A 23,111-nucleotide genomic window follows, 5' to 3' on the forward strand; every position below is an offset into this window, starting at 1 on the left:
GACCGCTCAGTTTAAACCTGGAGCTCACTTTGCAGCGCAGCTCTGGAACTGGTCTTGAATTTCTGGTTCTAGTAAATGAGGTCAGCATTCCTCCTGTTTTGATCCCTTAAGACTTCTGGTCCCTACCCCCTTCTCCCTTTTTAACCAGAAAGATTATCCTCCTTTTAGCTTCCAGCCCACTTACAGAATAAGTGATGGTCCTAAACTTTGCCTCAGAAGAAAAACCCCTACCACCCACTTTGCCTACATAGCTCTCTGCCTCTCGTGGGCTCTGCCACCAGCTTTAGCGATGGCATTGCCTTTTGGCTTCCCGTACCACAGGAGGGCCCAGAGGGCCTTCTTGAGTCTCTGGGCTGGTGGTCTCTTCTGACTGCACTCGTAGTACTCGTCTAGTCTATGGCTTTTCTTGAACTGAGTTCTCAGTTCAATGGTTTATGTCCATCCGTCAGACTTCTAAAGAATACAGGGAATTCGCTGGTGATCCAGGGGCAGGACTTGGCACTTTCACTGCTGAGAGCCCCCCTCCCCCATTCGCTCACTCCCTGGTCAGGAAACTAAGACCCCATAAGCCACACAGCACAGCCAAAACAGTGAAAAGGCCTAGACACATTGTAAACTCAGCCTGAAGTGTCACAATGATTGTCAGTTTAAATTTTTGATAGCAAGGTTAAGCATAGGTGGTAAACTGACTTAACTATATTTAGAATCTCTAGCAGAGAAATACCTGTTGAGCTTGTGTGTGGAGTCACCTACCTAGTTTAGAATTAGTGTTTAGGCTGGTTGTATTCAGCAGGTCAACTGTGGAAGGTATTTATTTTTCACTGGTCAAAGATGTCAGTCACCCGAATGGAAAGTTGCCAAGAATTTGTTCAAATTCTGCAACTACCACCAGGGCTCAGGACCTGCTAGGAGTGGTGGACTGCCCAAAAGAGGACGTTGGCCAGAACACAAGGCTGGGTCCACCTGCTGCCTGGCCCTGCCCTGACGCTGCCTGTGAGAAACCACCTGGATGCCCATTAACAGTGACGAGAGGCGCTCCCATCTGGAAGTGGCCAGGGCTCTGCTTTTCTCTGTGGTCCAAGGGTCCACCCTGTAACACGTTATAAAGCATCAACATGAAGTTCTGGGGGTGTGGAAGCTGCACTAAGGTAGCAAGCTTTCTGAAGCTGGTTCTTTAAACCAGTGTCCCAAGTGTCCAGAGAGCAGGATCACTCACCCCAGAAGGGCCTGGCTGACGGCCCACACCCAGACTGACCAGGTCTTGCTCACAGCACCAGGTGTCCCCAGAGATCTGACCAGCTCAAGGCCTGAACGCACATGCACAGCATGCATGTGGGACAGGCATGTTAACCCTGATGTAATTTAGGCAACAGAGTCAACAGGACTATTTCTAGAGCAAGAAGAGTTTTAAAGGTTTGCGTGTTTATTTATAATTACAAGTTTACATTACTCCAACAGAGCAACCCCATTGCTATGCTCTAATTCTTAGCCATGAAGTCCTACAAAAATAAACCTAAGCTTTTACAGTAACGTAATACAGAACTAAAACCTTTATACCTACTTAAAGGGATTTAGTTACCAAGGTGCTTATGTTCACCACAATGCCCTGTCAGAGGGAACATGCTTCTACTACAGGTCTCATGCAACGAATTTATATTCCCACCCTCCCCTCCACCTACCAGTAAAACAAAAACATGGAACTATTTACAACTGAGAAGAAATATGCTCTCGGTCAATCGACCTCGCAAAAAAACAAAGACTGGCTCATTTCCAAGTGGATGAGACACCGAACAGCGTTCGGCCTGAGTCCAACACTGACTGGCCTGGGTCACGGACTGGCGAGGACAGGCACGCCACCGAGGGGCTTGTCCTGGGTGTTCACCCCCACCCCGATTCCTACAGAAGCCACGTTCCAAGTGACAGCTCACCACCAGGAGCCCCCCACCCCAACCCCACCAGCCCCTACCTTGACATTGCCCCTTGGGATGTCAGGGTCATCTGCTTTGCTTATACAACATGATCCGTGGGACACCGCACTTTCCCTGCCCTAGGCCCACCCGCCCCCACATGCCCCTGTGCTGGCCGTGCCCGGCTCCTGGGCCCCACCTGTGGCAGTGAGGGTGCCAGGCCAACAGCACCTGTGGCCAGTTGAGTTACAGAGATGCATTTGGCTGCTGCGTTTGCCAAATGAAATTTGGTTCCACCTTAAAGTCAAAGCTGTCCAAGAAAGGTCACAAAATGAGGATCACGCTTTCGCTCCAGAACCTTTTTGCAGAACACCAAAACCTTAGAATCAGGCTGTGCACAACTAAAAAGGAAAAATAGGCTAGGAAACCTCAAAGCGGTTTCCCATGTACACTTCCCCAAACAAGAGGTTCTAACCCAGACCACATCCAAGTTCAGTCCAAAACTTAAGAAGTAGCGTGGAACTTTCCAAACTCAGTAAACGAAGTGACCACATCTCCCCCAGTAAGTGCAGCGTTCTCCATCATCCTCGTAGACACGGCCTGGCACCCGTGCCGCTTCAGCAAGAGCCTTCGAGAAGACATGACACCTGGTTAGTATCTTACCAGGCACCTCCCCAGCCCAAGCCCAGCACACCCTGGCCTCCAATGAAGAAAGGGCTACTCAACCTTCCCCCAACCCCAAGTCAGCCAACACAACTTGAGATCATTGTTTTTGTCCACATTGGGGGTTGGGAGGCAGCTCCAGGTCCCACCTGCAGCTCACATGCCATCCAGACCCCAAGGGGCACATGTGATCCCTTGACCTAAAGATGCAGACTTGGGGGCACTGCAGGACCAGGCTGGGGCTAGTCCCAGCTTGTAATCATCTCTCCTGATTGACCACACTAGAGGAGGAAACACCCCACCCTTCTGTGCCTAGACCCTCACTTTGACAACCTGGGGCCTGAGTCTCACCGTCCTTGAGAGCCCCCCAAGTGATTCATTAAGATTACGGGGCCCAGTCTGGCCATGATGCTAAAGGGTCACGGAGCCCCCCTCACTTACCTTTGGCTGCCTCGTTACACCCTGCCGGTCCCAGCTCTGTGGGAAGTCGGGTTACGGCGGGTTGCACCGTTGCCCCTGCCCCCTCGAAATCCACCCCGGAAACTACGGCCTCGGAGGAACCTCCCTGACACTCCGAAGGTCTCCGTGTTGAGCTTCCTCTCCTCAGCCCACGTCGTCCGCCTGGAACTGAACCACAAACAAAGAACGTGAAACTGACTGCAGCAGGCAGCTCCTCACACAGCCTGGGGAGGAAGAAGGACAGATGGTGACTCATCACTGGAGCCATGGGGGGCGGCGGCAATCCAGTCAGGACCTTGGAGCCGGAGCCTCTGCACTGCAAGGATTCCCAGGCCTATTTCCTACTGGACGGGTCTCTCACACCTGCAACCTCTTAAAGCCAGCACAAGACTGCTGTGTGCTCAGGGTGAAGGGCAACAAGAGCCTCTTCCTTTCCTTTCTGCTGTACCCCCAGCGCCCACTACTCCACTGGAGTAACGAAGGGACCTGAGTGTCCACACCATGCTCATCCTACAGACTCCATTTACTGTCTAGCATGTTCCTGGGCAGCACCTAGGCATCAGCAGTTGGGTACTAAAAACAAAGCACATACAAGTCCCCGGCCTCAAGCCATCAGGTTTAAGAAAACCGTGGACACCCATGCCAGCTGCCTAGGTGGCAAGGGCCTCAAGCCAGCAAGGTCAGACCAGGAAGCAGGCCCAGGCGAGGTGGTACAGAACTGAACATCAGCAGTACCAGCGGGGAGCACTTTCCACCCCCACCCTGATGGTTCAAAAGGGCAGCTGAGCAAAGAGGGGCCTTGACCTGGGTCAGATCACTCTAGCACCAGTGACCCCACCTACTGATGGTGCCACTGGGGCTACTGTGTGCATGATGGTAAAACTGTGAATGGGGGCCCCAGAGATCTGCCCTGAACCTGAGATCTGGGTTTGGTCTCCATGGGAGCATGCCCCAGTCTCAAGGGCACAGGTACACCACCTCCACACCAGCTCCCCGAGGCCTTGCCTGGTCCCTCAGATCCCCAACCTGGTTTTGAGTTCAGAGGAGATGTTGTCAAAGAAGGACTTGGATTTGTCATAGTAGCAGTTGGGCCCCAAGTGGTCCTCGTCAGCAGGGGCCTCGTCACTCTGGGTCACCACGGCCAGGTCCTTCTCTTCCCCTTTCTCAGCTTTGTCATCTGCACAGAGAAGCAGAGCACTGAGATGCCAGGGAGCAAACCAAGCCCCTTCTGCCAGGACAGGTGCCCACTAGGCCACTCCAGCTGACTGAGGCTTGGGGAAACGCCCAGGAGTGTTCTGCACTGAGTTAAAGCTCTTCTGCTCCTCAGGGCTGGTCTCTTTCACCCCGCACTGCCCCAGGCCCTGCAATCTGCTCTTGTCCCCACTCCAGACTCCACTCCTTGCCAGGAATTCCTTATATGACAGGCAAGCTTTCCCAGTGACCACCATTCCCAGCTGCCCCCTACCCCCAGCTGTCTTTCCTTGACCCACTCTATGGACACTCCTGGGGGGAGGGCAAATTTTCAGACCTTTAAAATTCAGTTTCTTCTTAAATTCCTTGTCCAGCTCTTCTCTGTTGAACTGGGCATTTGCACTCTCAAAATCAAAGTCACCTTCAAACTTGATTGTGTTTTCCTTGATGTTAGTTGGACGGCTTTGCCCTCTGGAGCGGTTCCTTGTTCGTCTGTTCCCTGTGAGAAGAAAGAGTGGCCTTGGCTGGTAAGCCACTAACCCAACATTGCTCAGTGTCAAACAGCAGACCAAGAGGGACAGAATACATGGAAGCCACCGCTGAACCCAGCCCCCTGAAACTGTCACCCACGAGAAGCAGGCAGGAGCAGTGAGCAGAGCACAGCTCCCCAGAACTCTAAATGGCAATAGCTGTTACCTGAGCGCCTCCTCTGAGGTCTTCTGTTCTCGTCATTCACCTGCCCTTGAGTTTGCACAGCTGCTGGCTGAGCTATATCTAAGGCGCAAAAGGAAAGAGTTTAAGGCCAGCACCCGCAGAAGCAAAGCCCAGCAAGGGATATAGGCGGCACCCCCAGGGTACATGTGGCAAGAGGCTGCCCTGCAAAATCTATAGGGCTTGTGAGGTGAGGGGCCGGGGGATCTAGTTAAAAAAATAGAGACCCCCCCAGGAAGCACTGTGCCTATGAGAACATGAATAAAGACCAGGGGAGAGAGCAGTTAAGTACCGGCGGTGGCCTTGGTGCCGGGTGGGGCCGGGCGCCCATTGAGCTGCATGCCCACAGTGCCCTTGCCAGGTAACAGCTTCTTGGAGTTTAAGTTATCAAGAGATCCAGTCTGGACGGCCTGCTCCACCATGGGGCTCTTGCTGACTGAGACAGATGGAAAGCTGGCTCCTGAGTTGAGAAGAAGAGGATTTAAAAATGGAGAAAAGGAGCAAGCCTCACACCCCACACCCTGATACTTGTCTCCCAGCTGGCGAATGAGGCAGGAGAGGAAGGCAACTGCCTTGAGAAATTCTACCAAACGCAGCACAGCCCTGACTTGTACCATCCCCTGCACTGAGTCTAGGCAGCAACAAAGCCAGCAGGCTCCCCTAGTTAGGGCACCCCGAGGAGGGAAACCCCTACCACCATGAACACCTCTCAAGTGCCTTAGAAAACGCTTCCCCCAAACCACATAAGCTCTAACCCCGTGGGGGCTCGACAGTCCTGAGATGCTGGTGAATTCATGGTCTGAGAATGTGTTTCACTCTGGGCCCTCCTGGACAAGAACCATCTCAGTCTGGCATCTTCCACAAAATGCTAGAACACGGTCATTTTTGCTTAAGGCGCAATAAAATAAAAAAGGATGAAGCAATGAGAGCTGACTACAGAGAAGTGACAGCCTGTGCTCCCCCAGTGAAGGCTCATTGTAAGAGCCCAGGGTTCCCAGGCTGCCCTTGGAGCCGGCACTGCAGGAATCTTTCCCCACCCCGAGGCATCCCCAGGCCTGAGGGCAGAAGAGAAGCCTCGGAAGCCAGTCTTGGCAGAATTCCCAGCTCACGGGAGGGGCTTAGCCACAGGAGGAGGCCAGAGGGGGAGGTCAGGCCATCTCCCCTCCCACGTTCCTGTGGGCACTGTTGCAGCAGACAGCTGAAGACTAGGTGGAGGTGCACAGACTTCTGAGACAGAATGAATCCTAACTATAGAGTAACTATGTTCGGAGGAGCAGCCCAGCACACGTGAACACAGGACAGTCTACCTTCTGTTGCAAACACAACAGAAACGACTGTGAGAAATTCCTTGTAAAGATCAGAAGTACTCAGAAGCCAGGCCCTACACACAGGTACTTTTTATTTTGGCCACACCACAAAGCAGGGATCAAACCTGTGCCTCCTTCAGGGGAAGCGCGAATTCTTAACCATTGGACTACCAGGAAGTCCCCACGCTGGTACTTCTAAGTGTTCTCTGTGATGGCATTAATTAACCTAGACCACTTTCTCTGACAATTTCGTCACTGAGCATGGCCTTCCCACAACAAGACACAGCTGTGTCCTACTCACACTGTAACCAGACTGGGCAAGAACCTTGGGCTGGTTTACCTTTCACAAAAACAGACCACTCAAACTATCTTGCCCTTAGAGCAGTTCTAAGTAAAGAGCCCTGCTGCTACTGCTGCTAAGTCACTTCAGTCGTGTCTGACTCTGTGCGACAACCACCAACTATCTCAGGCAGTTTTTAAATGGAGAAAAACCATCACTGCAGCCATAGCTCAGATCCTCTGGCATCCACGCAGGAACGCAACACAAGCAGGTTAACAGACTGACGGTAGTTGTGGACTGTAACGGAAGCCCCAGGTACCATCTTGGACTGAGTCTCTGCAATGGTGAGGGTGGCACACAGCGCTCTCGTGTCAGACTGCTGGTGAAAGGAGAAGGCCCAGAAAGGTCAAGAAACTCCCACACATGCAGGCACCCGGCAGACAGGTTGCACAAACCAGTGTTAATAAGCCAGGGATCAGGCCCACTGTTCACCTGGTCTACAGCTCAGGTTGGCCACCCAATTTTAATGGTGCTTCTTTCCCCAGAGATATCTGAGGCCCCCGATTCCTCATGCCCTGGGTGGTGAGGAAAGTGCCACACGGATCCCAGAGCAGCAGGCGATCGCCCTGCAGACTTCCCCAATAGAAACCCCAGAAAAGGGCCTTCTGAGCAGAGGTAATACGGAATAGGTGAAAACAGGCCCTGGACTCAGGACGAGTGAACAAAGTGCACTGCCGGTTCTTTCTAATCAGTCATTTAAAACTGTGGGAGCCATTACTCCAGGATCGCATGCAGAACCACACAGAAGCACTTGAGCTGATCCATGGGCTCAGCAAGTTATTTGCTACAGCTACCGTCATTCTGGGCTACTACTGGTTTACCCCTCGCTCTTAGCTCGCAACACGGCATGCAGTTCTCCAAAACTGCTGTTACCCTTGGAAGTGAGCTGGTGTGGCTCTGAGGACATGTCAAGCTCTGAAACAGGTTGTGGAGATGGAGAAGAACTAGGGCTGGAAGCCGCGGCTGAGGCTGGAGGGCTTACCAACTTCTCTAAAAGAAGATAAAGGAGACAAGAGCAAACAAGAAAGCACACAGGTGAGTAAGGAGAGACTCCGCTCGCACCCAGCAGGCTCTTTCACGGGGCACTTTGTTCACACAAGCCTCACCTAGGAAGAGGGAGCCAGGTGAGAAGGGCTCCTGCACTGCAGGAGCAGTGGTCAAGACGGCAGGACTCTTACAAGCATGATTCATGAGCGAAGTAGGCAATGCCTGCAACTCTGTGGTCTGAATACACTGCAAACCTATGGCCAGGTAACCCTCAGTCTACGCGTGTAGAGAACTTACTCAGCCGTGGGGGAAATTTCACTTTTTGAGCAAAGCACTGACAGGAGAATGATAAAAGGATAGAATAGGTGGGTGTTGCACTTAACTTTTATATTTATAGGCTGACAAATGTGTAAGTGGTTAGAACTCATCTGTAATTACACATATCAGTTATTTCTTCCTTGAAGCAGACGTACCACAACTTCCACCCAGACACAGGCTATTTTAAAGGAATTCTGATTCAGTTCATCTGTTTCAAAACTCATACTGCTGCCTCTCTCACTCATTTGAGGAATTACTAATTTCTCACTAGCTGAAGGGGCACTGAGAAAGGTACATTACGCAGTGTGCACTACAAATCTGCATGTGACAAGAATACAGTGTCCCCACCACCAGGGTCTGTGCCCATCTCCTGGATGTCACAGCACAGGCAGTTCACAGGTGGCAAAGGTTACTCACCTAAACCCAAGGAAGCGGCATACTGCTGGCTAAGCAGGGAGCTGGCGGCCAGCTGGCTGTAGGGCGGCATCCCTCGGAAGGGGCTGTAAGGCACGTGTGGCTGGAAGGAGGAGGCCGAGCCCGAGCCCAGGGAAGACTGAGCAACGAGACACACAGGTGAGAGCAGCGCAAGGCCTCCCATCACCCTGCCTGGAGAGCACCGTGCAGACCAGCAAAGGCAGCCAGGCTGTCAGCCTGTGTTCGCAGAGGCTGAGGCGGCACCGAGGAGCATGAGCCTCCAAGATGGCCTCAGGGAGCTCAGAACTGCCCTTTCCATACTTTATCCCCAGCTCCACCAGTCTACAAAATTCTAACACGATCTTCTCCTAACGCTATGAACCCCTCTAATGGCCCCTGCTGCCTATGACTAGAAACTCAGAGGACCAGGGGCATCGACTAGGCCCTTCCCCCAACATTCAGGGGCCCAGCTGTGCTACTAGGGAACTGTCTTCACACGTTTCCTCTCTGGCTCCCCACCTTCAGGCAGACTGGTGCCTGGGCCCCGATGTCTCTCAGGACTTGTTCAGGTACTTCCTTCTTCGCAGCTTCCTAGGGATGCTCATTCCAAGCCTTTCCAAAGTCTGGCCTGGAGCTTCTTTACGGGCTCCACAGCCCAGAGTGCAAGCTCCTACCTCCCAGGGGGCACGCTGAGCCCCAGAGCCTCCTGCAGTGTGAACCCAAGAAGAGTCAGTGACTGTCGATGTTTACAAGTCAAGAAAGGGACTTGTAAACTTCTTACAAGTTAAGAAAGGGATTACTAGGGACCCCTGGGCTCCCTAGTAATCCAGGGCAAATGCCCTAATGCAGCAGGCAGGCATGTGGTGTGAGACCTGCAACGTCAATGTTCCGCAACTCTAAATACAACGCCTGGACAATGTGGAAACAGCGAGTTCCGCTGACCCAAGTCCCTCCAAACGTCTCTGCTGCTCATAGCACACCACTGGGGCTACAGGCTTACCCAACCCGACACTAAGGACAAGCCCCCCAGGTGCATATTGGTAATCTCCCCTAGAAGCATCTCGCCCCCCACCCCTCCCAGCACACCCACCTCCCTCTTCAGTACACCCGCCTCCCTCTTCAGTACACCCCACTGCGTGCTAGAGGAGGTTAAGACCTCCCACAGAACACCAACCGCCTAGACGAAAATTCAACTACTTTTCATGAAAAGATCATTCTTTGAGTTGAGCACTCTGGCCAGACGACACCAAGTTCCACTTGGAAACCAGCAGCTCTTAGAAACAATGCCCACAACAGAAATACAGAGAGGCACTTACTTGAACGATAGCAGGATCCTGAGGGAGCGTGTGCTGAGCTTTCGGAGGTTCACACACAGTAATATCTTTGATATCACTTCCCCGGAAGATGATGTACTCATAAATCTCCTCTCTAGGGGGAGCAGGCCTATCTGTGGGACGGTCTTCAGTACCGAAGGACCTCACTTAGGAGTTGAGAAAAAGAAGGGTTAATTTGTTGTCCTCAACCAAGTGCATTCAATCAGTCCCCTCCGAGGAGCCATCCACAGCACCCAGTTTCCACGTTTCAACTAATACCCACCCCCCAATTATCAATGGAGAAGACCCCATTATCAACTGACAAGACCCCAGCTGTCGAAGCTCCAAAAAGTTCTAGGTCACAAAGGACAAGGAAAGATTCATGAAGCTCAGTGTTCTCACTTTCAAATACAAGCCAGCGCTCTCACAAAATGAGTCGTCTGGTTTGCAGAACCCCCATTCACATCTGACTTAGCAGATTAAACGGCCCCACAGCTGCTTTTTGATTGAAACTTCACAACACATCAGCCCAGGGGACTCTGTTTTCAACGGAGAAAAGCCGTGGGTTGAGTGCTATCCCCACCCTTCTGTCCACAACCAGCCTGGGAGGAGCTGGTAGAGAAACAATGGGAGAGGGGGGCCCTGAACATGGACGCCCACCAGCAGTGTCACTGTCTCCTAGAGGAACTTCCTAGGGGGTTAACCCCTGATGGCAGGGTTCAAGGAGCCCAAGCTCCTCCTGGGATCTCTGAGGCACAGATGGGCTTGAGGCTGCCTCTAACGAATTTGAGCACACTGAGGACCAGGGACTACTCTAGGCTTCAGGTTTTCCAACCAGGGTCTCAGGCCAAATTCAGTCAAAAGTACAAATGACAATATAATCTTATAATACTAATACTAGTTAGTACTATTACAAATTAGTACTTATACTAACACAATACTAATAGTACTTGTATCAACACCTCCTGGAGCAACGCGTCCATCCAAAAACTTAACTACCAGTCTTTAGAGGAGCTATTCCCAGAGCTGGGAACTGACTGCGACCTAAAGGCCTGGGGCTCTAACACAAGAGCGTGGGCGCTGCACCTTGACCCTTGAAGCCCAGCACAATGTCCTTGGCCTAATAAGACCCACCAAGCACACGGGGCTTCTGCAGACCTGGCTGCACGCAGCACTTCTAGGAGGCAGGGGAACCACACTAGTTACCTTCCCGGAGGATGAAGACAAAGGAACTTTGAGGCCACCTCCTGCCTCAACACACTCAGAAAGACTCTGGGCTCCAGCAGAGGCACAATGCAGCCATCTTTTCCCTAGTCTCCCAGGACTTCAGTGGGGATACCAGCGCCCGCAGGGAGGGGTCTGTCACCAAAGGATAAACCCACAGACCGAACGTCTGAATTAGAGTTGGAAGGCGCTTTCAAACGGAGCACCTAGCCGCCAACCGACGCTCTTATCCTGGCAGGAGAATCCATTAAGACGTGGTATTTGTTCAGGCTCAAGGCCCCAGCTGCTTAATAGGTTCCAGAAGGGCTTGCAGGAGTCGTTTTCTTACCCCCCGCCCTCACAGCGTCCCGGAGAGGCCCGGGGAGACTCGGGTCTGCCCGCCCCCCCATCCCTCCCTTCCCCTCCCCTCCCCCTAGGGACTAGGTTTTCTCGGCGCCCGCAGCCCCCTCGGCCCTAGGGCAGGCAACCCCAACAACGCCGAGCCCCCACCTGCAGAGGTGGGCTACGCCACCAAGGAGAACGGGGGGCGGCGCCGCGGGTGCTGGACCCGCCCCCACCTCCCCACCCCAACTCCGGGCAGCGCGGGGCTGCGGCTCACAAATACGCCGCCTCCGGGGCCCGGGGAGCCCATTGTGCGGGTCCAGCCCCGGAGGGCTGCGACGGGAGAGGGGCGGAGGCCGGGGGCGCCCCGGGGGGCGCGGACCGGATGCGGGGGCGCGCCAGGGGGCGGGGGAGGGGCGCCAAGGGGGGGTGAGGCGGGACTGGGGAGGGGGCGCGCTGGCGGAGGTGGGGGTAGGGCGGGGGCGCGGGCCCGGCTGTTGGAGGGGGTGGGGGCCGGACGGTTGGGACGGCCGCGGCGCGCTACCTTTGGCGAGCGCCACGGTGGAGTTGTCCGTGTCGATGGTGTAGAGGATGCCCTCGTAGCGGATCTGCGCCTTGGAGATGAGGCTGATCTTGCTGCCCAGGTACGGGGTGCCCGAGGAGCCGCTCATGGCGGCGGCCTCCCGGCCGGGCCTGGCCCGCTCGCCTCCGCGCGGTCGCCTCCTCACCCTCTCCTCGGCCTCGGCGCCGCCTCACCGCCGCGCGAGGGCCTCCGCGGGGACCTGCGAGCGAGCGGCGGCGGCGCGCGGCCGGGGGCTCAGAGGGGAGCGCGGGGGAGGAGGGGCCACAGCAGCCACATCCGGGGCCTGCGCCGCCACGCCCCGCCCCCACACGCTCGTCCCCCATTGGCTTGCCTCGCCGGCCTCCCTTTAAATATGGCCGTGCCGCCGGCCTGGGGGCGGGCCCACGATCTGCGCCTGCGCAGCCATCGCCGCCAGCCCGGGCGGGCTTTCCCCTGCTTTCCGCCCCACTTCTCGGCTGGCTCCCGGCGGGCCCCGCGCAGGGTGGTAGCACGAGACACGACGGGCAGGACTGGGGGAGGGGTGGGAATCGGCCGGGGCGGAGCGCGCGTGCGCGGGAGGGGCGGGGCACACGTGTGGCGAAGGGGCGGGGCGCCAAGTTCTGCCTGCCGCGCGTGCTAATCTTCTCGCCACCCAGGGGCAGGGAGCCAGTGGACAGTGTTCACGGCTCTGTTTCCCTTTTAAAGCAGCTTGCCGGACATCTTTCCCCGGCCCTGGGCGGGAAGGCCAGCGTGCGCCCCAACTCTCCCGTTCCCCAGGGGCGAAGATTGGGGGCTCCTTTCCTCGGGGAGTGACGGGGGGTCGGGGTCACTGACCGCGGAGTGAAGGTGGGAGGCCGGGGAGGTCTCTTCCTTGAGGGTAGAAGGTAGGAGGCCGGGCCATAATCATTGCCAGCGGGGTGGAGGCGGAGGGTCGGGGGGGGAGGGTCTCTTCCCTAGGCGGAAGAAGACAGGGGATCAAGGTCACTGCCTAGGAGGTTAGGGTGGGGGCTGCCCCTCGCGCGTGGGGCGCCGTAGTAACTGCGGGTAACGAGCGCTTCCGGCGCGTTGGCCGCTAAATATAACATGCTGAGCGCATCTTCTCCTTTAATCCCGCCCCTCCCCCTCTCCTGCGGTGGCGTTCCGTGTCCCTTAAAATAAATCCCAGCCGCGCCACCAGGGCCTCCGAGCCCAGCCTGACCTGGCCTGCTTGCCGCCTTGTCCGGCTCCGGCTGGAGGCGTCTCAGTGAACAGGGGAACGGGTCGCCCCTCCTGTTCGTTAGACCCCTCTTCCCTGCATAGCCCTGTACTCCATGGGTGGTTACGTCTGCACTTGCTTTTTTTTTTTTGGTCTGTCTCGACATCAAATCAGAGGCCAGTATTGGGTCGTGTAAAAGCTTAATGAGTGGTGACCAGCATTTTATAAAAACGAAACAGAATGAGGCGGAGAGCATCTCAGGGAGAGTGCTCTGGCCCTGGGAACCGTTTATTTCAGGTACACGTATCTAAGTGGGTACTTGACCAAGATGTAAAGTGCGTTGCTTGCGGTAAGTGCCCAATGAAAACGTGAGAGCCACCGCAGTGAACCCCTTACCACACCGTGCACATCGGCTCTGACTCCCCATATTACAGAAGAAACCGAGCCTCGGCATGGGAGGGCTACGCGGCCCGCAGGTTGCAGATGCCACAGACTCCTGCCCTTGTGAACCCCCTGGTCCCACAGGCACCCCGCAACAGAACAGTATTAGGTTGGAGAAAAGGGAGCAGAGAGGAAACAGAAGACAAGATAAAGAAGTCTTCAAAGTTTAACTGCTGAGATTTAGCTGTGCTTCTCTGCTCCTGGAAGTGCACTGGTGAGGTGACCCCTGGGCTAGTCCAGCTCCAGTAAGGTCTCCAGGCCTCGAGGCATCTGCCCATAGGCGTGACACAGGGCGCTCCCTCAGCACAGCACAGTCTTCCCCAGGGCGTGCCTGTGTGCCACAGTGCCCCCAGGTCTCCTGAGCACCTCAGTGACCATACGGCCTAGGGTCCCCTGTGCAGCTGATGCCCCCCCGGCCACTATCCAAGGTCCAGAACATGACTTGCCCCAGGTCACAGGTTCTGTGGCTCACACATCTCGCCACAGCTGTGTGTGTGCAGGGCAGCTGGAGGGGGGGTGGTGGTGCGGAGGGGTGGGGGCTGCGTTCACCATCAGGAGCCGACTCAGCCGTGGATAAGGGGCTAGGTCATGAGCTCCAGGGTCAGGGCAGGGGCAGTGCCCGAGACCTCAGAGAGACAACTGGGCTCCCAGTGTGCAGCCGGCTGGTTCCCAGAGGACGTCAGTCACTGCAAATGGCAGGGCAGAGCCTAAAAATACACGTGGCGCACAGGTCCAGGAAGGCTGGCTGTGCCATTCATTCCTTGGCATCCTGCCCACAGTGGAGGGCACTTGCAAAAGGACTGAGAGGGGGAGCAGTTGTGTGGGGCCTACACGTATCTCAGGAGTCTATTAGTGTGGTCTGTTTCTCAAGTGATGACACACCCCTCCAGCCCCACCACCCTAAATAGTGGTCCACAGTGCCCACCTGCTCAGTCATCACCAAGCCTTAGGCTCCCAAGCCTGGGGATGTAGTGCATGCTAAGTCACTTCAGTCGTGTCTGACTCTTTGCGACCCTGTGGACTGTATCCTGCCAGGCTCCTCTGTCCATGGGATTCTCCTGGCAGGAATACTGGAGTGGGTTGCTGTTTCCTCTTCCAGGGGATCTTCCCAACCCAGGAATCGAATCCACATCTCATGTCTCCTGCATTGGCAGATGGGTTCTTTACCACTTGGGCTACCTGGGAAGCCTGGGATGTAGAGAGAGGAGCTTAGAACCCAGAAGACTCTGGGTGGATTGGACTCCCTACCTCAGTTTCTCCTTTTGCCAGATGGAAATGACAGCTGTCCTCCTCCTCTCACTGGGAGCCTGTGAGGACCCCAGAAAATAATGTTTGTGATGGGCTTTTGATAGGTGCTGGGGCTCTGCAGAAGCGGCTGGCTAGGTTTCCACTGCACCCACGAGCCACACACTAAGCCCTGGTGTTTGGAGGAGAGCGTCCCTTATTAAGGGCTTCCCAGGTGGCGCTAGTGGTAAAGAACCTGCCTGCCAATGCCCAAGAGATGCAGGTTTGATCCCTGGGTCAGGAAGATCCCCTGGAAAATGGTGTGGCAACCCACTCCAGTATTCTTGCCTAGAGAATCCCATGGACAGAGGAACCTGGTGGGCTACAGTCCATAGGGTTGCAAAGAATCAGACACGACTGAAGAAACTCAGCATGCTCACACACATGTCCCTTACTAAGGACGAATGTGAAGCTACACAGAACCCTGCCCAGGGTTCCATTGGCGCCTGTGTCCTGCAGCAGGTGAGGGGCAAGTTGCCATAGAAAGCCACTTTGTGACTGATAGGCAACTGAAAAAGAATGCCTGGCCTGGCCACTGACCTCACAGGTATTATGGCTTAGTAGGGGCTTCCCCGGTGGCTCAGCGGTAAAGAAGCTACCTGCAATATAGGAGCCACAGGAGACACAAGTTCAATCCTTGGTTGGGATGATTCCCCTGAGGAGGTCATGACAACCCACTCCATTATTCTTGCCTGGAGAATCCCATGGAAAAAGGAGCCTGGAGAGCAGCAGTCCGTGGAGTCACAGAGTCAGATAGGACTGAAGTGACTTAGCACGCATGCACATGGCTTAGTAGCAGCAAAACAGAACAGATGAGTTCTTAGTAATAGATAGGTGGTCACAGATAAAGCAGGAATCGAGTCTATGGTCTGAAGCTGGGAATGTGCCAGCAAGGCAGGACCTTGCCTGTCCCCTCCTCTCCTCCAGGACCTGATATGCACGCATGGGATGGGTAGATGTCCACCCTCTGAGAGGGAGACATTGCTTAGAGAGAGTGAGGAGCCAGGAGGGGGCTGAGGAGTTAGGTGGACTGGGTCAGGGGCAGGGGGCTGGCTTTGGGAGTTTTCCAGTCTTACTGGGAGTCTTCCAGGCAGTCTTCCAGGGGTTGGGAAGCCTCGGACAGGTGTGCTCAGGGCCTCTGTGGTCTGGGAGTAAAGACAAGAGGAGCAGGGTTGATCCTGCACAGCCAGGCGTCCTCCTCAAGTTCTCATCTCTCTGAATCCAGTGGAAGTGCATTCCCTGCCCTGGGGCCTGCAGGACTATTTTCCCTGGAGGCTCCCAGAGCTCTGGTGGGTTGAGGTTCATTCATCTTTGGATGTCCCCTGCCCTCCTTTCCCTTCTCCTTCATCCCTTCCTTCCTCTTCCATCTCCCTCTCCTTCCCTCCCCCCACCCCTTCCCCATCTCCTCTCCTCCTCTCGCAGCCTACCACCTACCCAGCTGAGTCTCCTGGTGATGAGGCATGCTATGGGGAGTAAACAGAAGTGTATTTGGGGACTTCCCTTGTGGTCCAGTGGCTAAGACACTGTGCTCCCAATGCAGGAAGCAGAGGTTCAATTCCTGGTCAAGGAATTATATTCCACAAGTTGCAACTTAGAGTTCACATAACCCAGTGAAGGTTGAAGATCCCTCATGCTGCAGCTAAGACCCAGTGCAGCCAAATAATGTGTTAAGAAGCAGACCTAGCTAAGCGGCCTTGGCCTGCCTTTCTAGGTCCAGCTGGGTGGGACAGTGAGCAGAGTTGAGACCCTGGCAGACCCAGACACTTGGTCCCTGAGTATCAACGGGCTTCCCTGGTGGCCCAGTGGTTGGGAGTCCACCTGCCAGTGCAGGGGACACGGATTCGATTCCTGGTTTGAGAGGATTCAACATGCCTCAGAGCAACTAAGCTCGTGCGGCACAGCTGCTGAAGCCTGCGTGCCTGGAGCCTCTTCTCGGTCACAAGAGAAGCCCTCGTGCACTGCAACTAAAAAAAGCGCGCACAAAGCAATGAAAACTCAGTGCAACCAAAAATAAATCTAAAAAAAGACAGCAAACTTGGAAAAAAAAAAAAAAAAAAGGGCCCAGGAACGACTAAGGGGGCACATCCCGGGAGCCCTTAGCCACCCTCACCACCCAGGGCCGGTCAGGCAGACCTGGCTGTGTTCTCCTAACCTCTCCGACTCCAGCATTCTAGTGAAAAGTGGGGACTGGGTTGTGGCTCATGGTCTGAGGATGGAAAGTGTGAGCACCAGGCCAGCAAGCAGGAGGGATCCTCGTAACACCTCATCCGGGGTCACCCCCATCTGCTTGCATGCTCAGATCTCCCTGAGAAGGGTGATAGAAAGGGTTGTTAGGGACCAGGGCCCACCATGCACACAAGGAGGGTGGAAGGAGGTTGAGGTCCCCGGGCCCCCTGCATCAGCAGCTGGGCCCACCCTACCCATCCCACAAGGCACCCCCACCCCTTCCGTACACCTGGGCTCCCTCACAACCTCAAGGAAGAAGAGGTGTCCAGGCCGGAGAAGTCAGTGGTGAGCGTTTGACTCCTGAGAGCAGGTTGAGAGGAAGACAGGTTTCAGAGAGGAGAGGGAACTTGCCCAGAAGCAGAGCCCTGAGGCACCATTCCTGGTGCCTCCCACCTCACCTCCTTCCTTGTGCCCTGGGCATCTCCTGCCCACATTCTTCTGGGGTAGTAAGCCACCGGCCACAGTGGTGGGCAGGCCTACGGTTCAGGTGACCTGTCCCCACCCCCTAAGAGCCCCCATGCCAGGCTCTGGGTCCAGCGCAGGTTTGGCACGAGGCACATGCACCATTGTTGTTTGTCCGGCTCAGCTTGTAGGGAGCCTGCCAGTGCTCCATGCCAGCCACCCAGCCCTGGCCTCCTGGTGGTTCCCAAGGGGAGCTCAGAAAAGGGATGTGGGCAGTGGGGCAGGGGGCTGTAGGGAGGGTCCTCTGTGTTCCCCTGAGCACATGGCAAGGGGTGTTTTTATTTATCAGTAGGTCTCTAAGGGCCCAATGGTGATGCATGTGTCTGTCTAGCAGCAGACGCTCTGGAGCGATCTCACAGCAGAGCTGGTGACTGCTGGCAGGAGATTGGGTCAGTCTAGGCACCACACGTAAGCAGACCGTGGTCGCATAGACGGGGCCGTGAGAGAAAGAGACTCAAAGGACCCACGCTCTGATCCTCTGTATGGAGTCACAGGCCTGCACGATGCACACAGGCTGTTGGAGGTCAGGATGGGGTCCCCCAGCCTAGGGGGTGCCTAATGATGATGAACCCAGCCTGGGCTAGATGTTCAGCCAGGGTCACAGGCTAGTAAGTGGCTGGGCTGGGGTTCTGATCTGAGCCTCCAGCTTCTGAATGTACACTCTGCCTCCTGGCGTTCCCTGTTCAGCCCCCCGGGGAGAGACCAGATGCCCTCTCCTCACTCAAGGAAACCTCGCTGTGCCTGTGCCCAGGGCAGGCTGTCCTGAGCTGAAGCTTGGAGGGGGGTGGGGGGAGGGCATTCCTTCATCTTCCCTCTCTTGACCCCATGCAGAGAGTGCAGGATGCCGGCCCAGGACGTTGCCACAGTAACCCAGAGACCTCCTGGGAGCGTCCTAGAATGTGAACGCCTGTCAACTCCAAGGCTGGACGCCTGCTTTTCTTTGCACCTGCTGATGATACATGAGTGCGGGCGTGACACAACTGCAGCTCCAGGAATGAAGTTGTGTAAATAAGCAGTAGAGGGCTTCCCAGGTGGCTCAGTGGTAAAGAATCCACCTGCCAATGCAGAGGATGGGGGTGGGGTTTGATCCCTGGACTGGAAGATCCCCTGGAGAAGGGAATGGCAATCTACTCCAGTATTCTTGCCTGGAGAATCCCAGGGACAGAGGTGCCTGGCAGGCTAGAGTCCATGGGGTTGCCAAGAGTCACTAGACAGCGCAACTGAGCACATGTGCAGAGACGGTCCGGCCCCTGAAGCCTGTGGTCACTGCAGGGCTCGGGAGCCAAGCCGAGGGCTTCTCGGCTGTGTGCTGACACCCTTACCCAGTGAGGGGCTGGAGTGTGGATGGGGAGCATCCTGCCGGGCCCATGGGTACTTTGGCTCACGAAGGTCCAGTTTGTTAACACTACAAACCTTCCCTTCTGTGGCTGCTGGAAGCTCCCTGAACACAAAGGCTCGGCAGCAAGAAGTCATGTTTGTGGAGAGCCTGGGCCCTGAGGCAGACACTCACTGTGATGCACACGAGCCAGGCAGGCAGGCGTGTGGTGGGAGGGGCAGCCCATGGGCCGGGCTGAGGAGGAGGCTCTCCTCCAGGAAGACGCCTCTACCCAGAGCTGCTTCTGGGTTTTCCAGGAGGTCCCAGCAGCTGGATGGTGTGTGCGGGGGTGGGCGGTGCCAAAAACACACCCCCATGGCTGGAGTTGCTCACACAAGCTACCGCAGACGTCCACGAGTGTATATTTGTCTTTCCCAAGCAGCAAGCATGGGAACTGTGTTTGCCTTGGGAGTCTCCCTGGGTTCAGGGAAGTGTTTTCACAAATAGTGTTCACCATGCTCCCTGGAGTCTCAGGGCCAGCGGTCCAGAGTCTCGTCTCTCTCTACACTGGGCTGTACCAAACTCACATCTGTTTATTCATTTCTTTGTTTAGAAACGTTATCGAGGTGTTATTTACACACCATAATATTCACCCATTTAAGGTGTTCGGTTCAGAGATGTTTAGTATAGTCACAGAGTGGTACAGCCATCACCACTATATAATTCCAGAACATTCCAAACCTCCAAACCGGGGTTTCCCTGGTGGTCCAATGGTTAGGATGCTGAGCTTCCACTGCAGGGGGAGGGGTTCGATTTCTGGTCGGGGAACCCTGCATGCTGTGACGTGCAGCCAAAGGGAAAAAAGAAAGGTCAACACAGCCGCCCCAAACTCTGTAGCCATTAGGGTCCACTTCCCACTGCACTGTCCCCCCCCAAGGTGCAGGGAACCACTGTGGATTTGCCTGTTCTGGACATTTCCCACCCATGGAAGCTACACTGTGTAGCTTTCTGTGACTGGTTGCTTTCACTATGCAAACGTTTATAAGTGTTTTCAAGGCTCATCCAGGTTGCAGTGTGTATGAGTACTTATTTATTTCTGTAACTGAATAACATTCTGTTGTAGGACAGTGCTTACGTGTTCATCCAGTTGATGGATATTTGGGTTGTGTCCACCTTTGAGCTACTGTGAATAACGCTGCTATAAACACTATGTACAGGGCTTTGTGTGGACATATGTTTTCATTTCCCGCGGTATATACCTCAGTAGAATTGCCTGCTCATATGGTGAGTCTATGTTTAACATTGTGAGAAACCACCAGACGGTTTTCCAAAGTGGCTGCACGTCTTTCTGTTCCCACAGCAACGTGTGAGGGCAGCCGGTCCTTGTCTGATGCTATCTGGGGACAGGGTGTCCATGTCTCAGCAGGGCTGTTCCTTCCATTTGGGGATGAAAGGCAGTTCCCTGCTCAGATGAGCGCCCCAGCACTGGGTGTCCACCCCTCTGTCAGCAGTCACCGAAGGGGCAGATTCGTGCTCAGATGGGCAGGACAGATAGAGGTTTCTTTTAGGACGGGCCTTGGGAGGGCACTGACAGCCTGCTCCTGGGAGAGCTGCCCTGGGGTGGCTGTGTATGCAGCCTGCCTCTCATCCCGGTCAGTCAGGTAGCACACAAGTCATAGGCCTTCGGCCCAGAGTCCCTAGCCTTACAGCTCCACGTCTTCAGGCCTGTGGGTCATCATCCCGACCTTGGATACAAGCAGATCTCAGAGGTATTGTGGGTTCCCTGCCATGCCACTGCAGTAAAGCGGACATCAGAATACAGGGAGTTGTGAATTTTTTTTGGTTTCCTAAAACTTATGTTTAGGGACTTTTCAGGACTGATGCTGAAGCTCCAATACTTTGGCCACCTGATGCAAAGAGGCAACTCATAACACTGGGAGATAACAAAGGACAGGGAAGCCTGCCATGCTGCAGTCCATGGGGTCACAAAGAGTTGGACATGACTCAGTGACTGAATAACAACTGGTAGTCTAGCAGCTAAGACTCCATGCTCCCAGTGCAGGGGGCATAGGTTTGATCCCTAGTCAGGGAACTAGATCCCACATGCCACAACTAAGACCTGGTGTAGCCAAATAAATATTTTAAAAGTTATGTTTACACTATAGTCTATGACGTGTGTAATAGCATAATGTCTAAAGTGAAAGTGAAGTCGCTCAGTCGTGTCCGACTCTTTGCGACCCCATGGACTGTAGCCTACCAGGCTCCTCCATCCATGGGATTTTCCAGGCAAGAGTACTGGAGTGGGGTGCCATTTCCTTCTCAAGGAGATCTTCCCAACCCAGGGATCGAACCCAGGTCTCCCACATTGCAGGCAGACACTTTACCCTCTGAGCCATCAGGGAAGCTGGTGGTGTCTAAAGGACAATGCATATACCTTAATTTTAAAATAATGCTGTTGGAAAAATGGTGCTGATAGACTTGCTAGATGCAGGGTTTCCACAAAACTTCAGTTGGTGAAAAATGCAGTATCTGAGAAGTGCAATAAAGTGAAGCAGAATTAAACAAGGTATGCTTGCAGGATGCAGACTGTGCATTCTGATTTCTGCAGAGAAATATAAGGTCCATGGAGCAAACACTTTGAAGGAGTGCTCAGAAAAAAGGACAGCAGCTGAAGTTCACAGTTGCTGAGTGTGTGCTGGCCAGTGTACCAAGCAGTTTCCATGTACACGTTTGATGTTTGAAGCAGTGCTGTGGGGGGTGGAGTGCTCTACAATTATCTCATTTTATAGACAGGAGAGTGAGGATGAGAGCAGTTAGAGAATGTACCTACCGTTCTAGCTCTGTGTTAGTTGCTCAGTCCTGTCCAACTCTTTGTGACCCCATGGATTGTAACCCACCAGGCTCCTCTGTCCATGGGATTGTCCAGGCAAGAATACTGGAGTGGGTTGCCATTTCCTTCTCCAGGGGATCTTCCTGACCCAGGGATTGAACCTGAGTCTCCTGCATTGCAGACAGATTCTTGCTGAGCCAGGTGCAAACCCCAAACATTTGCTGAGTGAATAAACCAACCCTCCCCGGTCATCCTGCTTGTCATCACATAATGGCCAGGTGAGAGGGTCTCCTGGAAGCAGATGCTGAGATTCATGAGGGTTCAAAGGGTATTGGGGTGGGTAATGCCTCTGAGGGGAGAAGTGGAGGAAGTTGGCATAGGCTGGGACCTGACCAAGTCTCCCTGCTGAACAGAACTCTGGAGTCCAGGTGAGGAGTCCCATGTGGGCAGAAACGACCAAGCCCTCGGAACACAACCTCACTCGGGGGCTGACTGCAGCCACTCTGAGAAAGGCACCACCTCCGTGAAATCTGAGGCAGACCCTAAGCCTCTAATGGCTGCGGGCAGCCCGCTGGCCCCGCTCCTATATGGGGCAGTGTGTCTCTTTGGGAAGGAAGATCTGTGTGACCACAGCCCACACGCTTGGGCAAACAGGTTTGCTCCCTGGCACATGAGGGCTCCACCAGGGGTTCTCCAGCCTCTCTTCCTGGGGATTCTTGGGTGAGAGAGGGAGGTGGATGTGCCCCCACTGGTCTTGGGGCCTCAGCTGGTGCTCAGCCCCTCTGGTCTCCACTCTCCACTCTCTAGCCCACACCCTCCTTGTTGTCACCTCTGCAGATCTTAGGGATCTTCCTCCGGGAGTGACCCTCACCCTCATTCCAGAGGGTCTGAGCCCCAGTTTCTGTTCCTTCTCAGGTTGAGGGCACTGCTCTGTCCATTCACAGTAATGGTCATGTGGGGAGCACCATGGTGTCAGGGACACCCTCAGAATCCACTCCCCACCCCGCAGACTTCACAATATATGTCAGCCAAACCTTGCAGTCCCTTTCCTCCAGAATTGTCCCAGCTACATTTGTGACTTACTTCTGGTTACAGGCCTGGAGGCCCGGAAAGCGTGTGGGACGGGCATCCGATGTCTTGTAGGGGAGAGTTCCATGTCACTTCTGGGGAGGGGGCCACATTTGCAGGCTCAGGTGGCGGAAGGCCTCTGAGGAGTCAAATTCTGCATGCACACATTCAGGTCCCCACACCCTAGGGGTCCCCAGGGTCCCAACCAGGGTCCTGATGTAGGCAGAACAGTCCTGCCTCAGGTGAGCACTCAACCATCTGAAGTACAGCCTTTCTGGCCACCACATTTGTTTGAACTTGAGTGTTTTCTGCTCTTGGACCTGAGATGGGGATTGCTTTGAAGTTGCTAATGAGATTGCTGCTCCTCACACTCTGTTCTCAATTATTTAACTGCCCCCAGCCTGTCATTATCACCTTAATGTCAATGTCTCTAAGTCAGCAACTTAGGTGAGGAAGGTTCCATTATCTCCTCCCTCCACCAGATGAGGCAGTGCAGCCCTCTCCACCAGCCTCTTTCCCAGCCCCTTCCCTCAAGCCATCCCTGGGGAAAGTGTCCACAGCTGGGCCCCGGGC

General features: G+C 54.8%; 1 protein-coding gene across 4 annotated transcripts; it reads right to left on the reverse strand.

The window, feature by feature from the left end:
• Positions 1-1,402: 1,402 nt before the first annotated feature.
• Positions 1,403-11,983, reverse strand: LSM14B (LSM family member 14B). Of its 4 annotated transcripts, XM_070801338.1 has the most exons (10): positions 11,700-11,981; positions 9,614-9,777; positions 8,301-8,436; positions 7,452-7,568; positions 5,224-5,391; positions 4,917-4,994; positions 4,558-4,719; positions 4,056-4,206; positions 3,012-3,197; positions 1,403-2,535 (listed from the first exon to the last, which is right to left on the reverse strand). In XM_070801338.1, exons 1-9 carry the CDS (start codon positions 11,824-11,826, stop codon positions 3,026-3,028), a joined length of 1,275 nt encoding a protein of 424 aa, XP_070657439.1. In that variant the 5' UTR covers positions 11,827-11,981; the 3' UTR covers positions 1,403-2,535; positions 3,012-3,025. The 4 variants fall into 4 exon arrangements, with proteins under 4 accessions (XP_070657439.1, XP_070657440.1, XP_070657441.1 ...); XM_070801339.1 differs by lacking the exon at positions 4,917-4,994 and having other exon boundaries at positions 11,700-11,982; XM_070801340.1 differs by lacking the exon at positions 7,452-7,568.
• Between the last annotated feature and the right edge of the window lie 11,128 nt (positions 11,984-23,111).

The sequence above is a fragment of the Bos indicus genome, chromosome 13 (genome assembly GCF_029378745.1).
Source record: "Bos indicus isolate NIAB-ARS_2022 breed Sahiwal x Tharparkar chromosome 13, NIAB-ARS_B.indTharparkar_mat_pri_1.0, whole genome shotgun sequence".
NCBI lineage: Eukaryota > Metazoa > Chordata > Mammalia > Artiodactyla > Bovidae > Bos > Bos indicus.